General features: G+C 57.8%; 1 protein-coding gene across 2 annotated transcripts in view; it reads left to right on the forward strand.

Moving 5' to 3' along the window:
- Positions 1-3,662: 3,662 nt before the first annotated feature.
- Positions 3,663-20,340, forward strand: part of GALNT2 (polypeptide N-acetylgalactosaminyltransferase 2) — a 59,666-nt gene continuing 42,988 nt past the window's right edge. The window contains exon 1 of one of the 2 annotated variants that reach the window (XM_036354822.1): positions 3,663-3,879. In XM_036354822.1, coding sequence (XP_036210715.1) covers positions 3,757-3,879 — 123 coding nt within the window. In that variant the 5' untranslated portion in view covers positions 3,663-3,756. The remainder of the gene's footprint in view (positions 3,880-20,340) is intronic. The other variant, XM_036354821.1, reaches the window with a different exon arrangement.

The following is a 20,340-nucleotide window of genomic DNA, read 5'->3' on the forward strand; positions in this document are numbered from 1 at the left end:
TGCGATCATGGGATGCATGTCTTTCTCTGACTGGCTTGTCTCCCTCAGCATGATGCCCTCCAGGTCCTTCCCACGTGGATGCTTTTAGAAAACTTTGAACCTGAACTCTCCAGGCCTCAGGGCGTCCTTCAAGGTGAGCAGAGTGGTACCCACCTCGTGAGTCTTGAGCTATGGCACCCAGAAGGGCCCGTGGCGACTCACTGTGGACGGAACCGTCATACGTCACTGTGTCCCCTCCCATTAAAGCCAGCCTGCACTCTTTAATATCTTCTTTTTTAAAAAATATATTTTTTTTATTGATTTCAGAGAGAAAAGAGAGGGAGAGGGAGACAGAGATGGAATCATCAATGATGAGAGATTCATGGATCGGCTGCCTCCTGCATGCCCCGTACTGGGGATCGAGCCCGCAACCTGGGCATGTGCCCTTGACCGGAATCAAACCTGGGACCCTTCAGTCCGTAGGCCAACACTCTATCCACTGAGCCAAACTGGCCAGGGTTTTAATATCTTCTTGTTACCATAGCAGCTCGATGAATGTGCTTCCATTATTTAGGGAGGAGGAACGAGGGGGGAAGAGTTCTGATGATCCAATCCCAGGGTGAAATATTTTGATCCTATTTAAGCCGTTATAATTGTGTTTTTCTTCTTTCTCTTAATTGGGTATTTTTACCGCCATTGAACGATTGCGGGAAAAGGAAAATTGGACAATTAGATGAGCAGAAAGGTTTGGTTGTACAGAGATCCGGTGTATCGTCACACTGGGCAGGGCTCCGGACACCTCTGATGCCAGCAACCAGGACAGCGCCCCGGCTGGGCAGCGGTGCCTACGCTCTACTCACGCTGCAAGTGTGTGTGGCTGTTGGTGCTGTGCTGTGTAGTCGAGGCAAAGCCCTGAGGGTCCTGTCCCGACAACATGACATCCAGGCCCTGGCCGGGCGGCTCAGCTGATTGGAGCATCACCCCGTACACCAATAGGTTTCAGGTTCGATTCCCGGTCAGGGCACATGTCTCGGTTGTGGTTGGATCTCCAGTCAGGGCAACCGATCAATGTTTCTCTCTCTCTCTCTCTTTCTCCTTCTTCTTCTTCTTCTCCTTCTCCTTCTCCTTCTCCTTCTCCTTCTCCTTCTCCTTCTCCTTCTCCTTCTCCTTCTCCTTCTCCTTCTCCTTCTCCTTCTCCTTCTCCTTCTCCTCTCCTCCTCCTCCTCCTCCTCCTCCTCCTCCTCCTCCTCCTCCTCCTCCTTCTTCTTCTTCTTCTCTCTCTCTCAAATCAATAAAAATATTTTTTTTCCCCAAAAAAGAAAATCTAGTAGTTTAACTAAGTCATAGTACTAAGGTTATTCCAGACCAATTTCCCAATGTGTGTGGAAGGTACATTAAATATGTAACTTAAATTTTCTCTTATTTCTGGATTATTTTATGGGATGATAGCTTTTTTCAGTTTTATCGAGATGTAACTGACATACAGCGCTATGCAAGTTTAAAGTGTACGGCATAATGGCTTGACTAACATATATTATGAAATGATTACCACAATAGGTTTAGTTAATATCCGTATATTTAAAAATAATTTTTTTTTTTTTTTTTTTTTTTTTTTTTTTTTTTTTTTAGCCCTAGCCGGTTTGACTCAGTGGATAGAGCGTCAGCCTGCAGGCTGAACAGTCCCTGGTTTGATTCCGGTCAAGGGCACATGCCCGGGTTGTGGGTTCGATCCCCAGTAGGGGGCATGCAGGAGGCAGCCAATCAATGGTTCTCTCTCATCATTGGTGTTTCTCTCTCTCTCTCTCTCCCTCTCCCTCTCTCTCTGAAATCAATACAAATATATTTAAAATGTCCTTGGTCTTTAAAAACACACACACCCTCCTTTTATTATAAAAAAGAAATGTGGTGAATTTTCTGTTTTCTTTTTACAATAGCTTTGTGTGCCACGGATGTGATGTTTTTGTTACTCTGCATTCCGACACCGGGTTCGTGGTTCAAGCGTGTTCTGTCGCGTGGGGAGGTGCAGTTTTGCATAGCTAACAGTGCCTGGGAGTCACCGTCTTTCATTTCCGCGGGACCTGTAATTTTTCCTTCCTCCTTGCTTCTCTCCCTTCACTGCCAGGCCCTCCGACGGGCATGGCCCTTTCTCGATTTCTCTGACTTTTCCAGGCGCCAGGCTTCCTCAAGGCTGCCACCTCCTGCCCCACCATCTTTCAAATCTCTTCTCTTTCTTAAGTCAAATACTGCGTTCAGTTTTTAGCTCTTGGCGTGGGACTTTCCCTTTATAGAGGGATTTAAGCCCGGGCTCCACTTAAGCCCTTGGCAACCGTGGAGGGGGCTGGGGTGGGGTGGGGAGCTCTGTTGGAATTTGATGTCTTTTCTTCCTTCTACTTAACAAGGAATTTGGAGTTCAGTTCCCGGCATTCACTCTCGGAGTAGTGAGCACGGAAGGCCTGTTCGCTGGTGCCTGTGTTTTGTTGAGGATGCGAGCAGGCGCAGGTGCAGGCAGCTGTCATTATTCTCTACAGCGGGGAGAGGGGAGCTCCCAAATCACATTTAAAATATCAAGTGCTAAGTAACATTTATTTCGTGTCTAGGAGCCGCTGGAAACTGCGCCGAGAAGGGCGATCATCAAGGTTATATAGATTCTGTTAGGAGACCGGATCTGTCTTCTTGCATCTTTATAGATGTTGCGTGTGCAAACGCTTGCTTCTTCTTTTAAGAAAGCAACCGATGAAAAAGATTTAAAGACGCGGGGATATATTGTTTCCCTTCTTCTCATTTCATGTTTACTAAATGTTTCACACACACAGGCAACAACCCGGAATGCAACAATCCTGCGCTGAAGCGCTGGGTTCGCTCCTGGAAAAGGTTCCCTTGGAGATGGCTCACCTCCAGGCCCTCACCTCGGGCCCAAGTGAATAAATAAAACGTACCCCTGGGGATCAGGGACATTTTTGCTGCAAGATCAATAAGAAAACTGCAACCAGTAGCAGCCAAGTCGGGTGCAGGAGGAGGTTGTGGCAAAAGACTCAGGTCGGTGGGCCCACGCGAGCCTGGTAAGGGCCTGAGACGGTGTCCGGCTCAGTGGCTGAGCGTGGACCAGGAGGTGGTGGTGACTCCCGGTCAGGGCACATGCCCGGGTGGCGGGCTCGATCCCCAGTGCGGCGCGTGCAGGAGGCAGCCGATCCATAGTTCTCTCTCATCATGGATGTTTCTCTCTCTCTCCCTCTCCCTTCCTCTCTGAAATCAGTAAAAAGGAACAGGAAAAAAAGAAGAAAAAAAGGGACTGGGGGTGACAACGTCCGCAGAGCAGCTCCAGGCCGCAGGGACCAGGTGTCCCCGGGCCTGTGCACGTGCGCCCGGGTGCGCGCTCCCCGCCGGGGTCCAGGCAGCCACCTGTCACTCACGGGGGGCGGGGGGCGCGGAGGAGGCGGGCGGCCGGCGTGCGGGGCCTGGAGCCGGTTCCTCCCCCCTCCTCCCGCCTCCCCCCGCCCCGGGCCGCCGCCGCCGCCCGCCGATTGGTCGCCCTTTGCTCCCTGACCCCGCCCCCTCCGATGCCTCCGCGGCCGCCGCTTCCTGCTCGCGCGCCGCCGCCGCCGCCGCCGCCGCCCGAGCCGGGAGCGCGCGCCTGGGGGGCGGGGAGGAGCCGCGCTGCGCCCGCCCCTTCCTCTCCCTCCGCCCGCGCCCGCGCCGCCGCCCGCCCGCCGCCTCCCGCCCGCCGGCCCAGGCTGCACAGGCGAGCACGGCGCCGCGGCCGGCGGCCGAGAGGCGAGGATGCGGCGGCGCTCGCGGGTGCTGCTGTGCTTCGCGCTGCTGTGGGTGCTGGGCATCGCCTACTACATGTACTCCGGGGGCGGCACCGCGCTGGCCGCGGGCGCGGGCGGCGCCGGCAGGAAGGTGAGTGGGCGCCCGCCGCGGCCCGGCCCCCGCGCCGCGATCCCCGCCACCCCCGCGCCCGGCCCTCCCGCCCTCGAGGCACCCCGCGCCCCGGCTCTGACGTGGCCGCCGGGCACCGAGCGGGGGGCTCCCCGCTCCTCCCGCTCCTCTCCGTCCGGATCTGGGCTCGGGCCCCCCGCCTCGGGCCTCCCCGAGTCCCCGGGGCAGCGGGGGCGGCGGGCGCATCGGCCCCTCCGCGCTCGCCGGGCTCGGAAGAGGCCACCCGGCGCTGCCCCGCTGGCCCGGGGCCGCGGGCGCGTTTCTCGTCGCCCCCCACCCCCCGCTCCTAGGCGCCCCCACCCCCTTCGTAGACGCCCCCTCCGCTGCACACAATTTCAGTGGCGTCCTGCCCCGCCGCCGAAGCCCCATCCCCTGCGCGGGGAAGTTTGGGGGTGCGGGTGTTGGGAGGCACAAAAGGGGGTGGGGAGGCGGGGAGGAGGCGGCCGCCTCTCCAGCGAGCGTGTCGTGTTCAGTCGGAGAGAGGAGTCCAAGTTTCTTTCCAGCCCTTTGGTACCAGCGCTGCGGATCCTCCCCCTTCCCCGCGGCGCCCCGCGTGGGGAGGGGGGCGCACGTCTGGACTCTGCCCCTCTCCCAGCCGGTTCCTCCGGGGGCGGGGGACGCAGCCAGCCCGGGGGGCGGAGAAAACGGACTCCCCCTGAGCGAGGCCGGCCACGGCCATGTCCCGACCTTCCCCTCCCGGCCCCCGCGTTAGCCTGCGCCCGGCTGGCCCGGCCCCCCTGCGCGCCGTGCGCCACCCCCACAGCCCGGTGACGCGGGGATGGCCCCTGTGTTTTGCACAGGTCCCGAGGGCCGAGTGAGGGGGCCGTGGGGACCGTGGACGGCGCTCCAGACAGCCGGGCGTTTGGGGGGGACACTGAGCCCCAGAGAAGCCCGGACGGCGTGGTTCTGGGGCCGCGCGCCCGCTGGGCCAGGAGGGGCCTGGGCGCTGGTGCACATGGTGCCGCTGGTCGGTGCCAGCAGTCGGTGCCGGTTGGTGGTTGATGGGTTTGAAAGCAGCGTTATCTTTTCCGAAATGCTGCAGCCCCCACTCCCGTGACGTGTAGTGTCGCCGCAAACCCTGGAAATTCTGAGTGCATGGAGGTGGACCGCGGGTTGGGCTGGAACCAGGGACTGGTGCACAGGAACCAGCGGAGCGCGCATAACTGTAGACAACCGACTTCAGCCTTAAAGTCTAACCTGTAAATGTCAGCGCTGAGTTGGCTGCGTCAGAGGTTTGTTTCTTCTCTCTCTCTCTTTCTTTCCTTCCTTCCTTCCTTCCTTCCTTCCTTCCTTCCTTCCTTCCTTCCTTCCTTCCTTCCTTCCTCCCTCCTCCTCCTTCCTCCCTCCCTCCCTCCTCCTCCCTCTCTCTTCCCTCCCTCCTCCCTCCCTCCCTTCTCCTTCCTTCTGGTATTACATGGAGGTAGGTGCCTTCTTTGATTCTTGGTAAATTTCCTGGGTTTGCTTTCTCTAAGGGGGCAGCGATGAACCTCGTTTTTCCATGTGCGGAATTGGCCTGGCTTGGTTCTGAGCCAATAGTGTGTGTACCCTTAGCCCTGTTGGTCTCTCTCTCTCTCTCTCTCTCTCTCTCTCTCTCTCTCTCTCTCTCTCATTCTCCGGTTGTGTGTGTACACGGAATCCCCACTATTCCTGGGCGATAAAGGGCCGGGGACCCCAGGAGAAGCGGTGCAGCTGCTGTCAGAGTGAACACCGTGGGCGTGTTGCACTGGGGTGATTTTAAACCTGTGTCCCCGGTATCTGTGCCTCTCGTGCTGGTGGCACCTGGCGGGCGGTCTGCCTTCCAGACAAGAGAAAACCAGACACATAAGCCCGCCGGGTACCTCTCTTTCCTCTGTTTGCCTCGATCGTGAGCACATGTGATTCGAAAGGGCTGCCGTGTGATGTTGGCATTTGCAGAGGCCGGACCCCCTGGTAAGGGGTGGGCTTCTGCTGGTGGACTGGGTTAAACTCTGAAGAGTGATCCTGAGTTAAATAAATAAATAAATAAATAAATCCAAGAGCTCTAGCTGGTGTGGCTCAATGGATAGAGCCTCAGCCTACAGACTGAAGGGTCCCAGGTTCGATTCCGGACAAGGGCACACGTACCTCGGTTGCAAGCTCCATTCCCGGCCCCGATTGGGGCGTGTGCAGGAGGCAGCCAGTGAGTGGGTCTCTCTCCCATGGATGTTTCTCTCTCTCTGGCTCTCCCCCTCCCTTCCTTCCAACTATCTCTAAGAAAAAAAGAAAAAAAAATGGATCCTTAGTTTAAAAATAATCCAAGAACTTCTGATGGACGGGCAGTCGGAAGGTACAAAGAGCATGTAGAAAAAAATGCGTGGGAAATGGTCGGCTGTACTAGCACCTGCATTGGTGATGGGGATTCTATTCTTCCTGTCAGCCAGCCGTAAAGTTTAATCCTGGCCCTGGAATGGGCCGGCGACGGGCGGGTTGAGGACGAGGTGTGCAGAGGCTGTAGTAGCTTTTGAAGTGGCAGCAGGAGGACTTGTGAACATAGTGTGGGGACGCCGCTGTGAGAGTGGGAGTCCCGGGGCTTCTGGACTTCATAGAACCCCGCCGCCCTGAGCTTAATAACCGAGAGTATGGAACTGGGCCGGCTTCCTGCCTTCTGGATTGTTTCCATGGATTTAGAGACGAGCAAGTCTCTTCGGATTTAGTTCGTCTTCACGATACGAGGACGTACGTCGTATTTTTAGCTTGGAAAGGACGGGCGTGAATAGAGAGCATGGCGTGCACGCACAGGCAGGATTTAAATCCGAGCCGCAGTGTTTTGGGTGTAAGTGGGCTTATATTTCTTCTCTTCTTTCCTGCGATTCGAGTCAAGGCTCTCATTCCATATTTAGCGGATTTCTCTGCGCCCTGATTTTTTAAAAAATATGTATTTTTATTGATTTCAGAGAGGAAGGGAGGGAGAGAGAGACAGACAGACAGACATACATCAACGATGAGAGAGAATCATGGATCGGCTGCCTCCTGCACACCCCACACTGGGAATCGAGCCCGCAACCCGGGCATGTGCCCTGACCGGGAATCGAACCGTCACCTCCTGGTTCATAGGTCAGCGCTCAACCACTGAGCCACACCAGCCGGGTCCCCCTGACATTTTTAACAGGGCACCGGGCTGCAGTATTAGGCTTTGGGGGGGGCGGATTGTCTGCCTAGCATTTCTGCTTCTTCAGCATCACCGTGTCCTGCCTGTGAAATAACTCACCCCAGGACCGTACTTCATGTAGCGAAACCCAGGAAGCCAGCTCACCTCACGGCAGGTTTCATAAACTAAACAGGAACCGGTGCGTGAACGCCAAGCCGGGCTTTGCTGCACTGCCCAGGCCTCCACGCTGAGGTTCAGGGTGTGTGCAGCCCGTCCGTGTGTATGCATCACGTCGTTTAACACAGCACTGCAGCGTTTGCGTATGTGTGTCAGTTTAACCGGCGGAATTTCAATCCCAGCTACAGCGTTTCGGGTGAAAGTGGACACATTTCTTCTCTTCCCCCCCCCGCCCCGGGGGGCAGAGGACTAGATGCCACGCCCCGTGCCCAGTTTGCTTCTTCCCTGTAAATTGGTGATTTGCACGTCAAGGGTGCCTTTCCTCCGAGCGTCTGAACCGCTTTCACGTTTTAATCAAGTGACGTTCCCCTGGGCTCTGGCGCGTTGGCCGTGGATGGAGCCGCAGGCAGGCAGGCAGCCGGCCGAGAGGAAGGGATTTCGGGGGAGGTGAACCTGCCCCGGGGGAAAGCCTGGCTGCTTAGGGCGGAAGGGGGTTTGCTAGCCGGTGAGGAAAGAGGGTGTCAGGCCTAGGACCCCTGGTCTGTGACCCCCCAAGGACGTGGGAGGGAGGGAAAGCCACAGCAGGAGCAGGTGTGACAGCCCTTCCCCTGGGGTCCCAGGTGGAGGATTTTGGGCAAGACCTTGTAGGAGGCATCGGGGAGTCAAGGGCCCTCTTTTTGTAAAAAATATATTTTTATTGATTTCAGTGAGGAAGGGAGAGGGAGAGCGAGAGAGAGAGAGAGAAACATCAATGATGTTTCTGCCGGTCCATCATGAGAGAGAATCATTGATCAGCTGCCTCCTGCACGCCCCACACTGGGGATCAAGCCCCCAGCCCAGGGCATGTGCCCTGACCAGGAATCGAATCATGACCTGCTGGTTCATAGGTTGATGCTCAACCACTGAGCCACACCAGCCGGCTGAGGTTCCTCTTTTTGTTTGTTTGTTTAATATATTTTTATTGATTTCAGAGAGGAAGGGAGAGGGAGAGAGAAACATCAATGATGAGAGAGAATCATGGATCGGCTGCCTCCTGCACGCCCCCCACTGGGGATCAAGCCTGCAACCCTGGCATGTGCTCTTGACCGGAATCGAACATGGGACCCTTCAATCCACAGGCCGACGCTCTATCCACTGAGCCACACCAGCCGGCGGAGGGCCCCCTTTTTGGACTGGGGAGGGGCCTCACTTGGCTGGAGCAGGTCCTTGTATGGGAGAACATTGGGGTGTAACTTGGAGAAGGAGTTTGGGACTGAAGTGTAGAGCGCTTCGAATGCCAGGCCGGCTCTTCAGGGTGTCACTCGGTCGGCCTTAGGGAAGCAGTCACGATTTGGAACTGGGCGGTGGGCGTTCAGCGAAGGGGAGCGCACAGACCTGTGTACGGGCCTCGCGGGAGCGCGATGGTCTCCTCCTCCTTCCCGCTCAGGGGCCTTTGCTAACTTCCTGAGCCCCTCCGAGCCTCAGCCTCCTCTTCTTCCCGGAAAGGATCATCGTCTGTACCTGGTGGCAGAGCACGAAGTGCCATGAGCCGGTCCTGGCCTGTCACAGGTGCCGAATGAATGGTAGGAGGGGTGGCCGGGGGTGGGGGGGGGTGTGTGTGTGTGGAAAAGCCTAAATATTCCTTTGAAAGCGTAGTGGACAGGAACCGTGTGCGGCTTCCTGGTTTCTGGGAAATGGTTGGAGTGTTTCTTTTTCCTTCCCCTCCCTCACCCATTCCTCCTAGACGTGGCCGGTTCCTCTGGTGGGATGTGGTCCGGACGCCGTGCCCGCACCCGCCGTGGTGTCACAGCGGGGTTCCCACCCGTAGGCGGCCAGCAGGAGAGCGGGCTGAGGTCACCCCTCTCTGTGGTGGTGGCATGCACAGTCGGTGTGGCTGTGGAGGGTCCCCTGGTGGAGGTCCCCGCCTGCTCCCCGTCCAGGCGCTGGGCCCGCCCCCTGTCCCTGCAGCCTGGCCCCTCCCGGCTGGAGGGAGATGCTATCAGCGCTCAAGTGAGCCTGGCCTGAGGTTGAGCATGAGACTGCCATGTGCTGTAACGGACGTCAGCAGGTCTGAGCGTGCCTGTGGGTGGGTGCCCAGGGGGGCTCCGTACCCCACCCCGCCACCTCTAATCCGTGTGGGGTTGAAAGAAATTCCATTTGTGGTGACAGTTTGAGGTGGAGGGAGGGAGGGCAGTAGCAAGGGAAGACTTTGTGGAGGGGGGGTTTTGTTTGTAAATTAAAAAATATGTATAAATATATTTTTGATTTCAGAGAGGAAAGTAGAGGGGGAGAGAGATGGAATCAGTGATGAGAGAGAATCATGGATCGGCTGCCTCCTGCACGCCCCACACTGGGGATGGAGCCTGCAACCCGGGCATGTGCCCTGCCCGGGAATCAAACCGCCATCTCCCGGTTCCTAGATCGATGCTCAACCCCTGAGCCACGCCGGCCAGGCTGCCTCAGATCTCTGGGGAGAAGGAAGTCGGTCTGAGAGGCATCGATTTCAAAGCTGTGGGGCCTACCTTCTAGCAAAGCCAGGGGCAGTTGGCTGGGGCAGGGACACGGGCGGGCACAGGAGCTGACTCCAGGTTCTGGCTGAGGTCCCGGGAAGGAGGCGAGTATTCCCGGGAAACAGCTGGCCCGGCAGGATTCCCGGTGAGAAGCCAGCCGGACCCGGCCCGTTCGTCTCCCGGGCTCCTGCCTGTTCGGAAGGTGTGTTGGAAGGGGGATGCTGCGACGTTTCCGCCGGCAGCTGTCCAGCTAGAGCCACTGAGAGGAAAGCAGAGATGTGGTTCCATACGTGCTGCTCCCTCTGCACCCCCCAGGGCCCTTCACCCCCGTGCCCTGGTCTTCCCTCGGGATTCCTTCTCCATGAACAGCAACGAAAGAGTCGAAACCTGCCCTGTCTGGTGTGGCCCCGTGGATAGAGCGTCGGTCCATGGACTGAAGGGTCCTGGGTTCGGTTCCGGTCAAGGGCACGTACCTCGGTGGCAGGCTCGATCCCCGGCCCTGGTTGGGGTGCATGCGGGAGGCAACCCATCGATGGGTCTGTCTCACATCATGCTTCACTCTCTCTGTCTCTTCCCCTCTCTCTAAAAATCAGTGGGAAAATACCCTTGGGGAGGATCAACAATATAGAAGGGTTGGAACCTGCCACCAGGCGGCCTCTGAGACCCTGGATCCTTGGCTCCAGGCTGCCTCGTTGAGCGGTTTCCTGGGGGGGACCTCTTGGCACGGCCGCCAGCAAGCCCTCCTGGGCAGGTTCCAGCGAGAATCATACTGGATGTTGGTCCTCGCGCTCTGGCGACTCTCCTGCCCTCAGAGTGGAACTTGGCCTTGCTCTCTCCGCCCGGGCGAGGAGTCCGACCTTTGGCCGCGGGCCTGCCCTGCAGGAGGGGCCGGGTGTGGAGGGACCTGGCACTTCCCGTGCCGCCTTTCTCCTCTCACACCGCGGCCCCTCGTGGCAGTGTGCCCGCCTCCTGGTCATCGCCACGCGCCTCGGTTTCCTTTGCCAAACGCAGGAGCCGGTTTTCTCTCCCCGAGACGGTTGCCTTTGGCTTGTTCAGGGGCGGAGTCTCCCCCATCACATGGGAATCTTGGATCTTGTCTCCTTGTCCACATGGGGTCCTGGGTGTGGTGTGTATACATCTGCGTACGCAGGGCACCCACACTACCCCACCCCCACCCCCACCTCCCACCGCAGACTGAAGTCTCCCACCAACAGACCGGGGCCTCCCCCTGCAGACCGGGACCTCCCCTTGCAGATGCCTGCCCGGGACCTGTCCCGGCAGGGAGCAAGCTCTCCCTTCCTCTCGCTCTCAAAATAAGGTAGATTCCAGACACAAGGAAATCCGTGATCATTAGTAACAGGAAGTAAAACGAGCGGGTGAGCTGACTGGGGAGGGAGGAGAGTGGGAAGTGGAAAGAGAGAAAAGGGGGTCAGCCTTTTGCAGGTCACAGAGCTAACGCTCAAAATCAAGGTCACCGGGAAAGCCCTGGAGGCAGGAAGGACCAAGGCGATGGGACCGCGGGCGTCCCAGGCCGGCTCCTCACCCAGGGCAGCCACGCCAAGCCCCCGACACAGAGTTACCCCACTTCCCGAGCCCCGATGACCGAGAGCTTCAGTTACGGCATCTCCCCACGCGGCCTCTGATTTGTATCAGCCCACCATGCTCTCAGGGCCACGCGCTCTCAGGGCCACGCTCTCAGGGCCACGCGCTCTCAGGGCCACGCTCTCAGGGCCACGCGCTCTCAGGGCCACGCTCTCTCAGGGCGGCGCGGCTGAGACGGACCCTTCATTTGAGGCGTGTGCATTGCTGTCCAGAGCGGCATCCTTTCAGGACGCCAGGAGCTCGCTCCCTGGGCGCCCCCGGAGCCCAGACCCAACCTCAGCAGCTGCTCCGGCGTCTGCGGGTCTTTCAAGTCACCTTTCCTCGGCCAGCCTCCGTGTAACGTTCCAGCTGTTCGGTCCAGCAGCCTGCTGGCGGCACGGTCCCTAACCCCATAAAGCGTCCCATAAAGCGTCTAATGACCCTCGTAAATGCCAGCAGCTCCCGCACAGGGCAGCTGGAGGCCGACACCCGAGAACCAGGGAGAGGTGCCATTTCCCACGCTCTGCCTCCCAGACCTCCCGGACACGGCTGCAGCAGTGAGGTTGCATGTCCATGTCATTTCCCACGGATACTCCAGGTCACAGATACTACAGGTCACGGATACTCCAGGTCACAGATACTCCAGGTCACAGATACTCCTGGTCACGGATGAGCCTCCAGGTCACAGAGCCTCGGTGCTCCCCACACGGCCGAGAGCAACCTCTGCAGAGCTGAGGTGCCAGTGCAGACCCAGATCCTGAAAGGACCCCCCTGGAAGGCTGCTGAGATCTTCCGCTGGGACCTCCCCTAAAATCTCCACCCTAAACCCTTAGGAGGAGGACCCAGCACCCTCCCCCTCCACGCTGCCCCTCCCCGTTGCACGCCTGAGCCTCTCCCTCCCTCTCCTCCCAGGCAGGCCGCCTTGACCTTCCTCACTTCTAAGCGCCAAGGGCCCTTCCTTTGCCTCTAAACTTGTTTCCTAAGCCCATTCCTTCGACAAGTTACTTCTTCCACCTCTCGGATTTTTAAAAGATATATATTTTGTATTAATTTCAGAGAGGAAGGGAGGGGGAGAGAGAGATAGAAACATCAATGATGGGAGAGAATCATGGATTGGCTGCCTCCTGCATGCTCCCCACTGGGGATTAAGCCTGCAACCCCGGCATGTGCTCCTGGCTGGATTCAAACCCAGGACCCTTCAGTCCACAGGTCGGTGCTCTATCCACTGAGCCAAACCAGCCAGGGCTACCTTTGTGATTTTATAAATAAACTAGAGGCCTGGTTCACAAATTCGTACACTGGTGGGGTCTGGCTGGCCTGCCCTGATCAGGGCCAATGTGGGGGAGGGGCTGCAGGAGGTTGACTGGACAGTCCATCCCTGATCCAGGTGGGGGGGGGCAATTGGGGGAGGGGCCAGCCTGGGGGAGGGGCTGCGGGCAGTTGGCTGGCCCCGCCCCCTGGTTGAACACCCAGTTGAGGGGACAATTTGCATATTAGCTTTTTATTATATAGGGTTATATAGGATGTCTTCTTATAGTTGGAGTCTTGGCTCTGAATTCTTCCCTCGCCAGAACCGAAGGACCGAGGTTGCTGAACCCAGGTCCGATCTGACCCCACGGGTCAGACACCTGGTACCGTTCTCGTTACCACCAACAATACCGCCTGTTTTCTGTAAGATACAGTTCCTGCTACTTCCTGCTGTTTCCCACAAATACCACTACAGGTCAGCTTCCTGCCAGCCCTGTCGCTGAGATACCTGAAACACTGTCGAGCCATTGCCAGTCTATCTTTTGTTTGTCTGTTAATCCTCACCTGTGGATATCTTTCCATTGATTTTTTAGAGAGAGTGGAAGGGAGGGGGAGAGACAGAAACATCGATGTGAGAGAGAGACATGGATTGGTTGCCTCCCGCATGAGCCCAGACCAGGACACGGGATCGAGTCTGCAACCGAGGTAGGCGCCCTTGACCCGAATCGAACCTGGGACCCTTCAGTCCGCAGGCCGACGCGCTGTCCGCTGAGCCACACAGGCCAGGGCTGATCTGTCTTTATTACCGTGCACCTGGGAGATCGGTCAGAAGCTCCCGTAGCCACAGTGTCCCATAGCCCCCAATGCTATTAACACACCCACAGGTCCCACGGGAGTGAAACGGGCTGGGATGGATACGACCCCCCCCCCCCCCCGTCCTCAGCTGGCTTTGGAGCCGTGGTCCCTGCGTCATCAGCAAGTTACAAATGGCAGGTTTCTCCGTTGTCGACGCTGAGAGGCAGCTTCAGGCCTAGAAGGTGCTGATTACGGGGGCTGGGCCTTCATTATCGCCCGCTGGGCAGCCGGGAGGGGCCTCGTCTGGGTTCTTGGGTCGTCTGAGCTCCAGGCCTGAGGCTGGGCAGCAGGAGGGCACAGTGTGGCCGTCCAGGCCTCCTCAACAGGCTGAGGGGGGGCGGGCGGGGCGGCAGGAGGGGCACCCCTGCCCATGGCCTGCGGAGGTTCGTCCTCTGTCTGTACTTGGGTGGCTCACAGGCTGCACCCAGGCCGGCAGCAAGGAGTAACATGGGTGGCCCGGCCCGTGTGGCTCAGTGGTTGAGCGTCGACCTAGGAGCCAGGAGGCCACGGTTCGATTCCCGGTCGGGGCACATGCCCGGGTTTTGGGCGCGATCCCCAGTGTGGGGCGTGCAGGAGGCAGCCGATCCATGATTCTCTCTCATCATGGATGTTTCTCTCTCCCGCTCCCTTCCTCTCTGAAATCAATGAAAATATTTACACATATAAAAAGGGAATAATGTGAGTCACTAAACATTTACGTCGGAAGATGTGAGCTGAGTCTCGTTTTCAAGATGAGAAGGCGCTAGCCTAGTGGTTCTCAACCTTCTGGCCCTTTCAATACAGCTCCTCACGTTGTGACCCAACCATAACATTATTTTCGTGGCGACTTCATCACTGTCATGTTGCTACTGTGATGAATCGTCATGGAAATATCTGATACGCAGGATGGTCTTAGGCGACCCCGGTGAAAGGGTCGTTCGACCGCCAAAGGGGTCGCGACCCACAGGTTGAGAACCGCTGGTAGACCTAGAGCAGTTTCCCCATTTACCTCTCAGCGGGATGTTCATTGAAGACGAAATCCGAGTGGGGCCAGGCACAGACGTCAGTGCCCACAGCTGGCGTGGATGGGCGCTCTCTCGGGTGAGCGGGAGGTTCTGGCGCCCCCGCCCGATGGAGGCACCACTGCCTGCTTCCCAGGAAGCCCCTCTCCCGCTGGGACCTGCGTCTGGGAAGGAAGGCGTGTGAGGTCAGGAGGGGCTCTGCAGCGCTGGGGAGGGCGCTGGGGAGGGTGGCGAGCTGGGGAAGGGGCCCGGGGCAGCGGTGTGGGCACCTGGTGACCCAGGTCCTGCTGGAAGGGGCGAGGGGGAGCGGGCAGGAAGCGGGGGTCAGAGCCCCTCCCCAGCGTGTGGCACCACCGGGTTATTTTCCAGGGACACCCTGTTATCTCTTTTAACGTGTCTGAAAATTACACCGGGGTGTGGGTATGTATGTCCTGATTTTTTATAATATACAAAATGAATCTATTATCAGCTTGTAGATACAAAATAATTAGCTATTTTCATGCTGTAAACATTGATCCGGGTGTGGTCGTTAACTGTGTAACTAGTTTCGTTTTTTTAACCGCAATTGGCTTTTCAACATCTTGAGCGGCTGGTACAGTGGGGCCTTGACTTACGAGTGTCCCGACTAACGAGTTTGTTGAGATACCAGCTGTCTCTTGGCCGATTTTTTGCATTGAGTTGATAGAGTAATTTGAGTTAACGAGCTCCGTAACGAGCTCGGTCTCGGAGCGAATTAAACTCGTAAGTCAAGGCCCCACTGTACCTGGATTTGTTTTCTGAAAACTTTCCCGCCAGGTTGTCATCCGTAAACCTTCTCTGAGTCTCGTCAGTTCGGCTTCTGGCTTTCGAAGCTGTGAGTGAGTGACACCTGGGGGACAGTTCGGGATTGTGGCGGCGCAACAGCCCCGTGTGAGGGCCGAGGCCGGCTGCCAGTCGGCGCGGAGTTCGTGCGGTGTCTCCGGTGCCTCTAATTGAGAGCATTCGGCCCTCGGCTGCCGATGGGTGGACGGGCTGCGCGGCGATTTCAGGAGAAAGAAGCTGTGTAAACGCCCGGATGACGGGTTATGACAGCTCTACAGGCCTGGCTGGGACCTCAGGCCTGGTGCACCCCTCTTCGTGGGCCTCAGGGCCTCCTGTAGAGGGAGGGCTGGGGGTCGGGAGATGATGGAGATGGTGGGGATGGGGTCAGGGAGAAGTCACGCGGTGTCTGCCGCACCTGTGCCCACTCACTCCCCTTGCCCACAGGTGCCTGTGCCCCGACCGGGAATCGAAACTGTGACCTCCTGGTTTGCAGGTCGATGCTCAACCCCTGAGCCGCGCCGGCCGGGCTGGAATATCATTTCTTTTTTTTATTATTTTATTTTATTGATTTTTTACAGAGAGGAAGGGAGAGGAATAGAGAGAAACATCGATGAGTGAGAAGCATCGATCAGCTGCCTCCTGCGCACCCCCTACTGGGGATGTGCCCACAACCAAGGTACATGCCCTTGACCAGAATCGAACCCGGGACCCTTCAGTCTGCAGGCCGACGCTCTAACCAGTGAGCCAAACTGGCTAAGGCGGGAATATCATTTCTTGTCTGCAACTGCAGACACATACACGAGTGCACATGGGCGCGCACACACCTCCCTCCGTCCTGGCGGAAGAGAGTGTACAGGGCATGTCATTAGCACTGCACCCTGGCTTTGTGGAGGTCAGCACACGCCTCATCCATCCCAGACGGGAAGGTATGTGTTGTGCTGGGCAAGTGCCCGGCGAGCTTGCTTGCTGCCGGGGCAGGTCCCGGGCGGGCGTCTGGCACGGCCCCTGCCGGCCCGTGTGCAGGCGCGGTCCCCGCGGAGGCCTGGCCTGTCCGGGCACGCCCGCTCTCCTTGCTCTTGGAGCTGCCTCGGTGGATGAGCACGCTGGTGACGGAATGCCACGCGTGGAGGGTAGCGGGGCGGAGGGATGTGCTGTGGCTGCGTGAGGAGGACTGCAGGAGAAGGACATTCCGGGGCCACAGTGGCCTCCGACGGCTGCCCTGCCCCTCTCCTTCTCCCCGTGGTCGGGCACGTGCAGGAGGCAGCCAGTCGATGTGTCTCTCTCACCACGATGTTTCTCTCTCTCTCTGTCTCTCCCCCTCCCTTCCGCTCTCAAATATATACATTTATGTATCTATAGACATACAGATATATAGATACGTAGATATGTACTAGTAGATGTATATATATAGGTATATCTATATAAAGGTAGACGTATATCTACATCTATAGATAGAGATATAGAATGTGATTCTACGACTCTAGAGAGATGTACCCGCAGGATGAAAAGAGCTAAAAAAAATGAAGACGGGTTTGCCGGACCGTGCGCCGTGAGCTGTTGGTACACAGCGCGCCGGGCCATCGGTGACAAGCACGTGCCTGGGTGCGCGGGGCTGCCGGGCGGGCGGGCGCAGGTGCACAAGGAGCCCCAGTGGTGCCTGGTGCCGGGCGAGCCGCCCCGGGGTCCCGGGGCGCCCTTCCTCCCTCATGGAAGCTCGATGACTCGGCCCCCACCCTTCTGGCATATTTCTGTGCGCAGAATCAATACCTGTCCCCAGGGTCGCCGTGGAGATTCGTTTTTCCAACAGCCCAGTGTGCAACCATTGAGCTCGTTGGGTTCAGTAACTTGGCATCGTTGTCCCTCTGTCCCTCAATCGCGGGGGGGGGGCTGCCCCCCGACTTCTTGGCGTTTCTTTTGTGCCCTCTCTGTCGCCCGGTTCACAGCGGCTATCAAAGCCTCTGCGTTCAAAAGCTTGGGGAGTGTCTGCCGCCTGGAAATCGGATCCCGGCTGATTCATCCGAGTTTCTTTCTCCCCGTTCTCCTTTAGTGATCGCTCAGCAGAACGGTTTCCCGAGACTCCGCCGCCCTAATTAGATTGCGGTCGACCTGGGTTCCTGAGGGTTTCTGCACCAGGCTCCCTGGCGGACTCTGCCAGGCTCCCCCGAGACGGGAGCCGCACCCCCTTCTCCCCGCCTCTTCCACCCCCGCCCCCCGCCGGGTCCCCCGCAGCTACAGCGGGGCACTTCCCAGGAAGGTCGCCACAGGTGCCCAGGGTCGCCCATCCCTCTGCTGGTTCTTGTCGGCTTTATTCCTGGAGGGCGACAGTGTCCGATCTTATTTTCGAATCCTGTGTTCCGTATGCCACCGTCTGAAAAAATGTCCTCCCCCTTCTCCAGGGCGGGCCATGGGCATCTAACCTACATCTGGTTCTCAGAAGATGGGAGGCAGCTTATCAGAAAAAGCGTGCATGTGACGTGCAGACACAGATTCAATGAGAACGGGAGTTTAAACCCTGAGGGCCAGCCCTGGCCGGTGTGGCTCAGTGGATAGAGCGTCGGCCCGAGGACCGAAGGGTCCCTCCCGGGTTCGATTCTGGTCAAGGGCACGGGACCTCGGTTGCAGGCTCCTCCCCGGCCCTGGTCAGTGCACATATGGGCGGCAACCCGTGCATGTGTCTCTCTCATCTGGCTGTTTCCCTCTCTCCCTCCCCGCCCTCCCTTCCACTTTCTCTAAAACTCAGTGGGAAAAATATCCTCCCGTGAGGATTAACAACAACAGCAAGAAAAAAATCTAGGGTCAGATGTGACTTCTTTTTCTGGGAGGGAGGGAGGGAGGGAGGGAGGGAGGGAGGGAGGGAGGGAGGGAGAAAAAAGGACAAGAAGAAAGAAGTAGGTGCATAATTCCAGGATGGAGGGGAGCTGCCACGCGTGTCCTCACCCTCACGGCCTGGCCCTGGGTGGGTGTCCCCTCCTGTGCTCCGGGAAGTCCCCTGTGGCCCCGCACAGCAGGCGTGGCCATTGCTGACCGAGGGCGGGGCCTGCCCCTTCCCAGCAGCTGTGTTGACACTAGACCAGGGAGCCCGTGTTTGAACACGAAATCGCGTCCGTCCCACGGCCGAAGCCAACCAGGAAGCGCGATAACACAGAGCCTTGCCTTCTCAGGAAGGACAAACATCTTCTCGCCTTCGCACGAGGCCAGCACGGCGTGGACTTTCACTGAAAGGTCCTCGAACAGCCCGTGCGTGGCTGGCTCGGTGCTTGCGTGTGGCTCCGTGCTGAGCGTCGACCTGTGAACCAGGAGGTCACGGTTCCGTTCCTGGTCAGGGCACGTGCCCGGGTGGGGGGCTCGATCCCCCGATCGGGGCACGGGATGGAGGCAGCCAGTCGATGTTTCTCTCTCACGTGGATGTCTCCCCCTCGCCCCACCCCACTTGTCTCGTTGTCTCTCTATAATCAATGAAATAACATAAAAAGAACTGCTCTCTCCCCTACCCCCCAACCCCCCACCCCGGTAACCCCAACCCCAAGGCTCTGAGATACAACAAGTCCTGGTGGGAGCCCCTGCATTCGCGGGGTGGGGGTGGGGGGTGGCTTTTGTGCAGGAATGTGGCTGGCACGGCCCAGCCTGAGCCTAGCCTTTGCTCAGCGTCCTGGGAAGGCATTTGCCTTAGTCATTCTTCTCACGGAGCCACACCAGCTGCCGCTGGCTGCGCTTTCAGTTTCCAGGGCCGCACACCGGCCTGGTGTGTGGAGTGTGCTCGCCCTGGGGCCTGCCGGTTGAGGCTTGAGCCGCGATAGACAATTCCCCCCTTTAAAGGGGTTTTAATTACGGCACCGAACGCGTTGCAGAAGTGCTCATCTGTGATAATCAGGACCGGAGAACTCCTTATCAGTGCGGCGTAGTCATTTGCTTAAGTGATTTCAATATGATGTTTGTTAATATGCATATCTTATTCCAGGGAGGCAGGAGGGAGTGGAGAGAAATGTTGCCTTGCTTCGTACTGAGGCTCCCAAGCAGCCCCTTCTCTCCTTTTTCCCTCTCCTTCTCCCCTTTATCCCTCTCCTTCTCCCCTCCTTCCCTCCCTCTCTCCCTCCTTCCCTCCCTCTCTCTCTCCTTCCCTCCCTCTCTCTCTCCTTCCCTCTCTCCCCCCTCCCTCCCTCCCTCTCTCCCCCCTCCCCCCCTCCCCCCTCTCTCCTTCCTTCCTTCCCACCAAGGCCTCTTTAATGCTTCTGCATTTCATAACCTCATCGTATCTGAAAGCCGTTTCTATCCGTCAGGCAACGTCTTTCTTAATCTGTAATTAATTCCGTCTTCCTCCCTCCACCCCCCTGTAACCCTTAGCGGCCTGCGGGCACCAGGCTGGGGGCCGCTGGCCAAGTCGAATCTCCCTTCATTTATTTCTTCTCTCAAGGACCGAATCCGTTTGTCTGAATTACGTACAATCACAGGATCGAAGAGACCCTAGCCTGGACGCATATTTTCTCTCGGCCTTCATTCCCCCGAAGGCCCCTCCCTCTCCCTTCAGCCACCGATGGCGAGTCGATGCTGCAGAATGAGCGATCCCCGCAGGCCTGTCGACCTAGATGGTCTGTTTAGGAGCAGACAGTGATTCCCTCTTCCTGTGCCATCTGCCGTGAGGACGTCAGGATCGTAGCCAGTTCTGTCCGAAGCTACGGCCAAGAAGAGGGGCGGACAGTAAGAGAAAGGGCTTAATGGGACATCTCAGAGTTCAGACCCAGGGTCACAGAGACCTCCGTCACACTACACGGCAGACTCTTTTTTAATATGTTTTTATTGATTTCAGAGAGGAAGGGAGAGGGAGAGAGAGAGAGAAACATCCATGATGAGAGGGAATCATGGATCGGCTGCCTCCTGCACGCCCCACACTGGGGATGGAGCCCGCAACCCAGGCACGTGCCCTGACCGGGAATCGAACCGTGACCTCCTGGTTTGTAGGTCAACATTCAACCCCTGAGCCACACCGCCAGGGCCACCTGTACTATTTGTAAGTGGACACACAGTTCAGTGTTAGGAAGGACCTTCACCTTGTTGGGTGATCATCACCACATCCACCTGCAGAACTTCTTCACCTTGTAAAACTGAAACTCTGTCCCGTTAACCAGTACCTGCTTATTTCCCCTTCCCCCGGGCCCTGGAGACCACA

Source organism: Myotis myotis, unplaced genomic scaffold (genome assembly GCF_014108235.1).
Source record: "Myotis myotis isolate mMyoMyo1 unplaced genomic scaffold, mMyoMyo1.p scaffold_m19_p_21, whole genome shotgun sequence".
NCBI classification, from domain to species: domain Eukaryota; kingdom Metazoa; phylum Chordata; class Mammalia; order Chiroptera; family Vespertilionidae; genus Myotis; species Myotis myotis.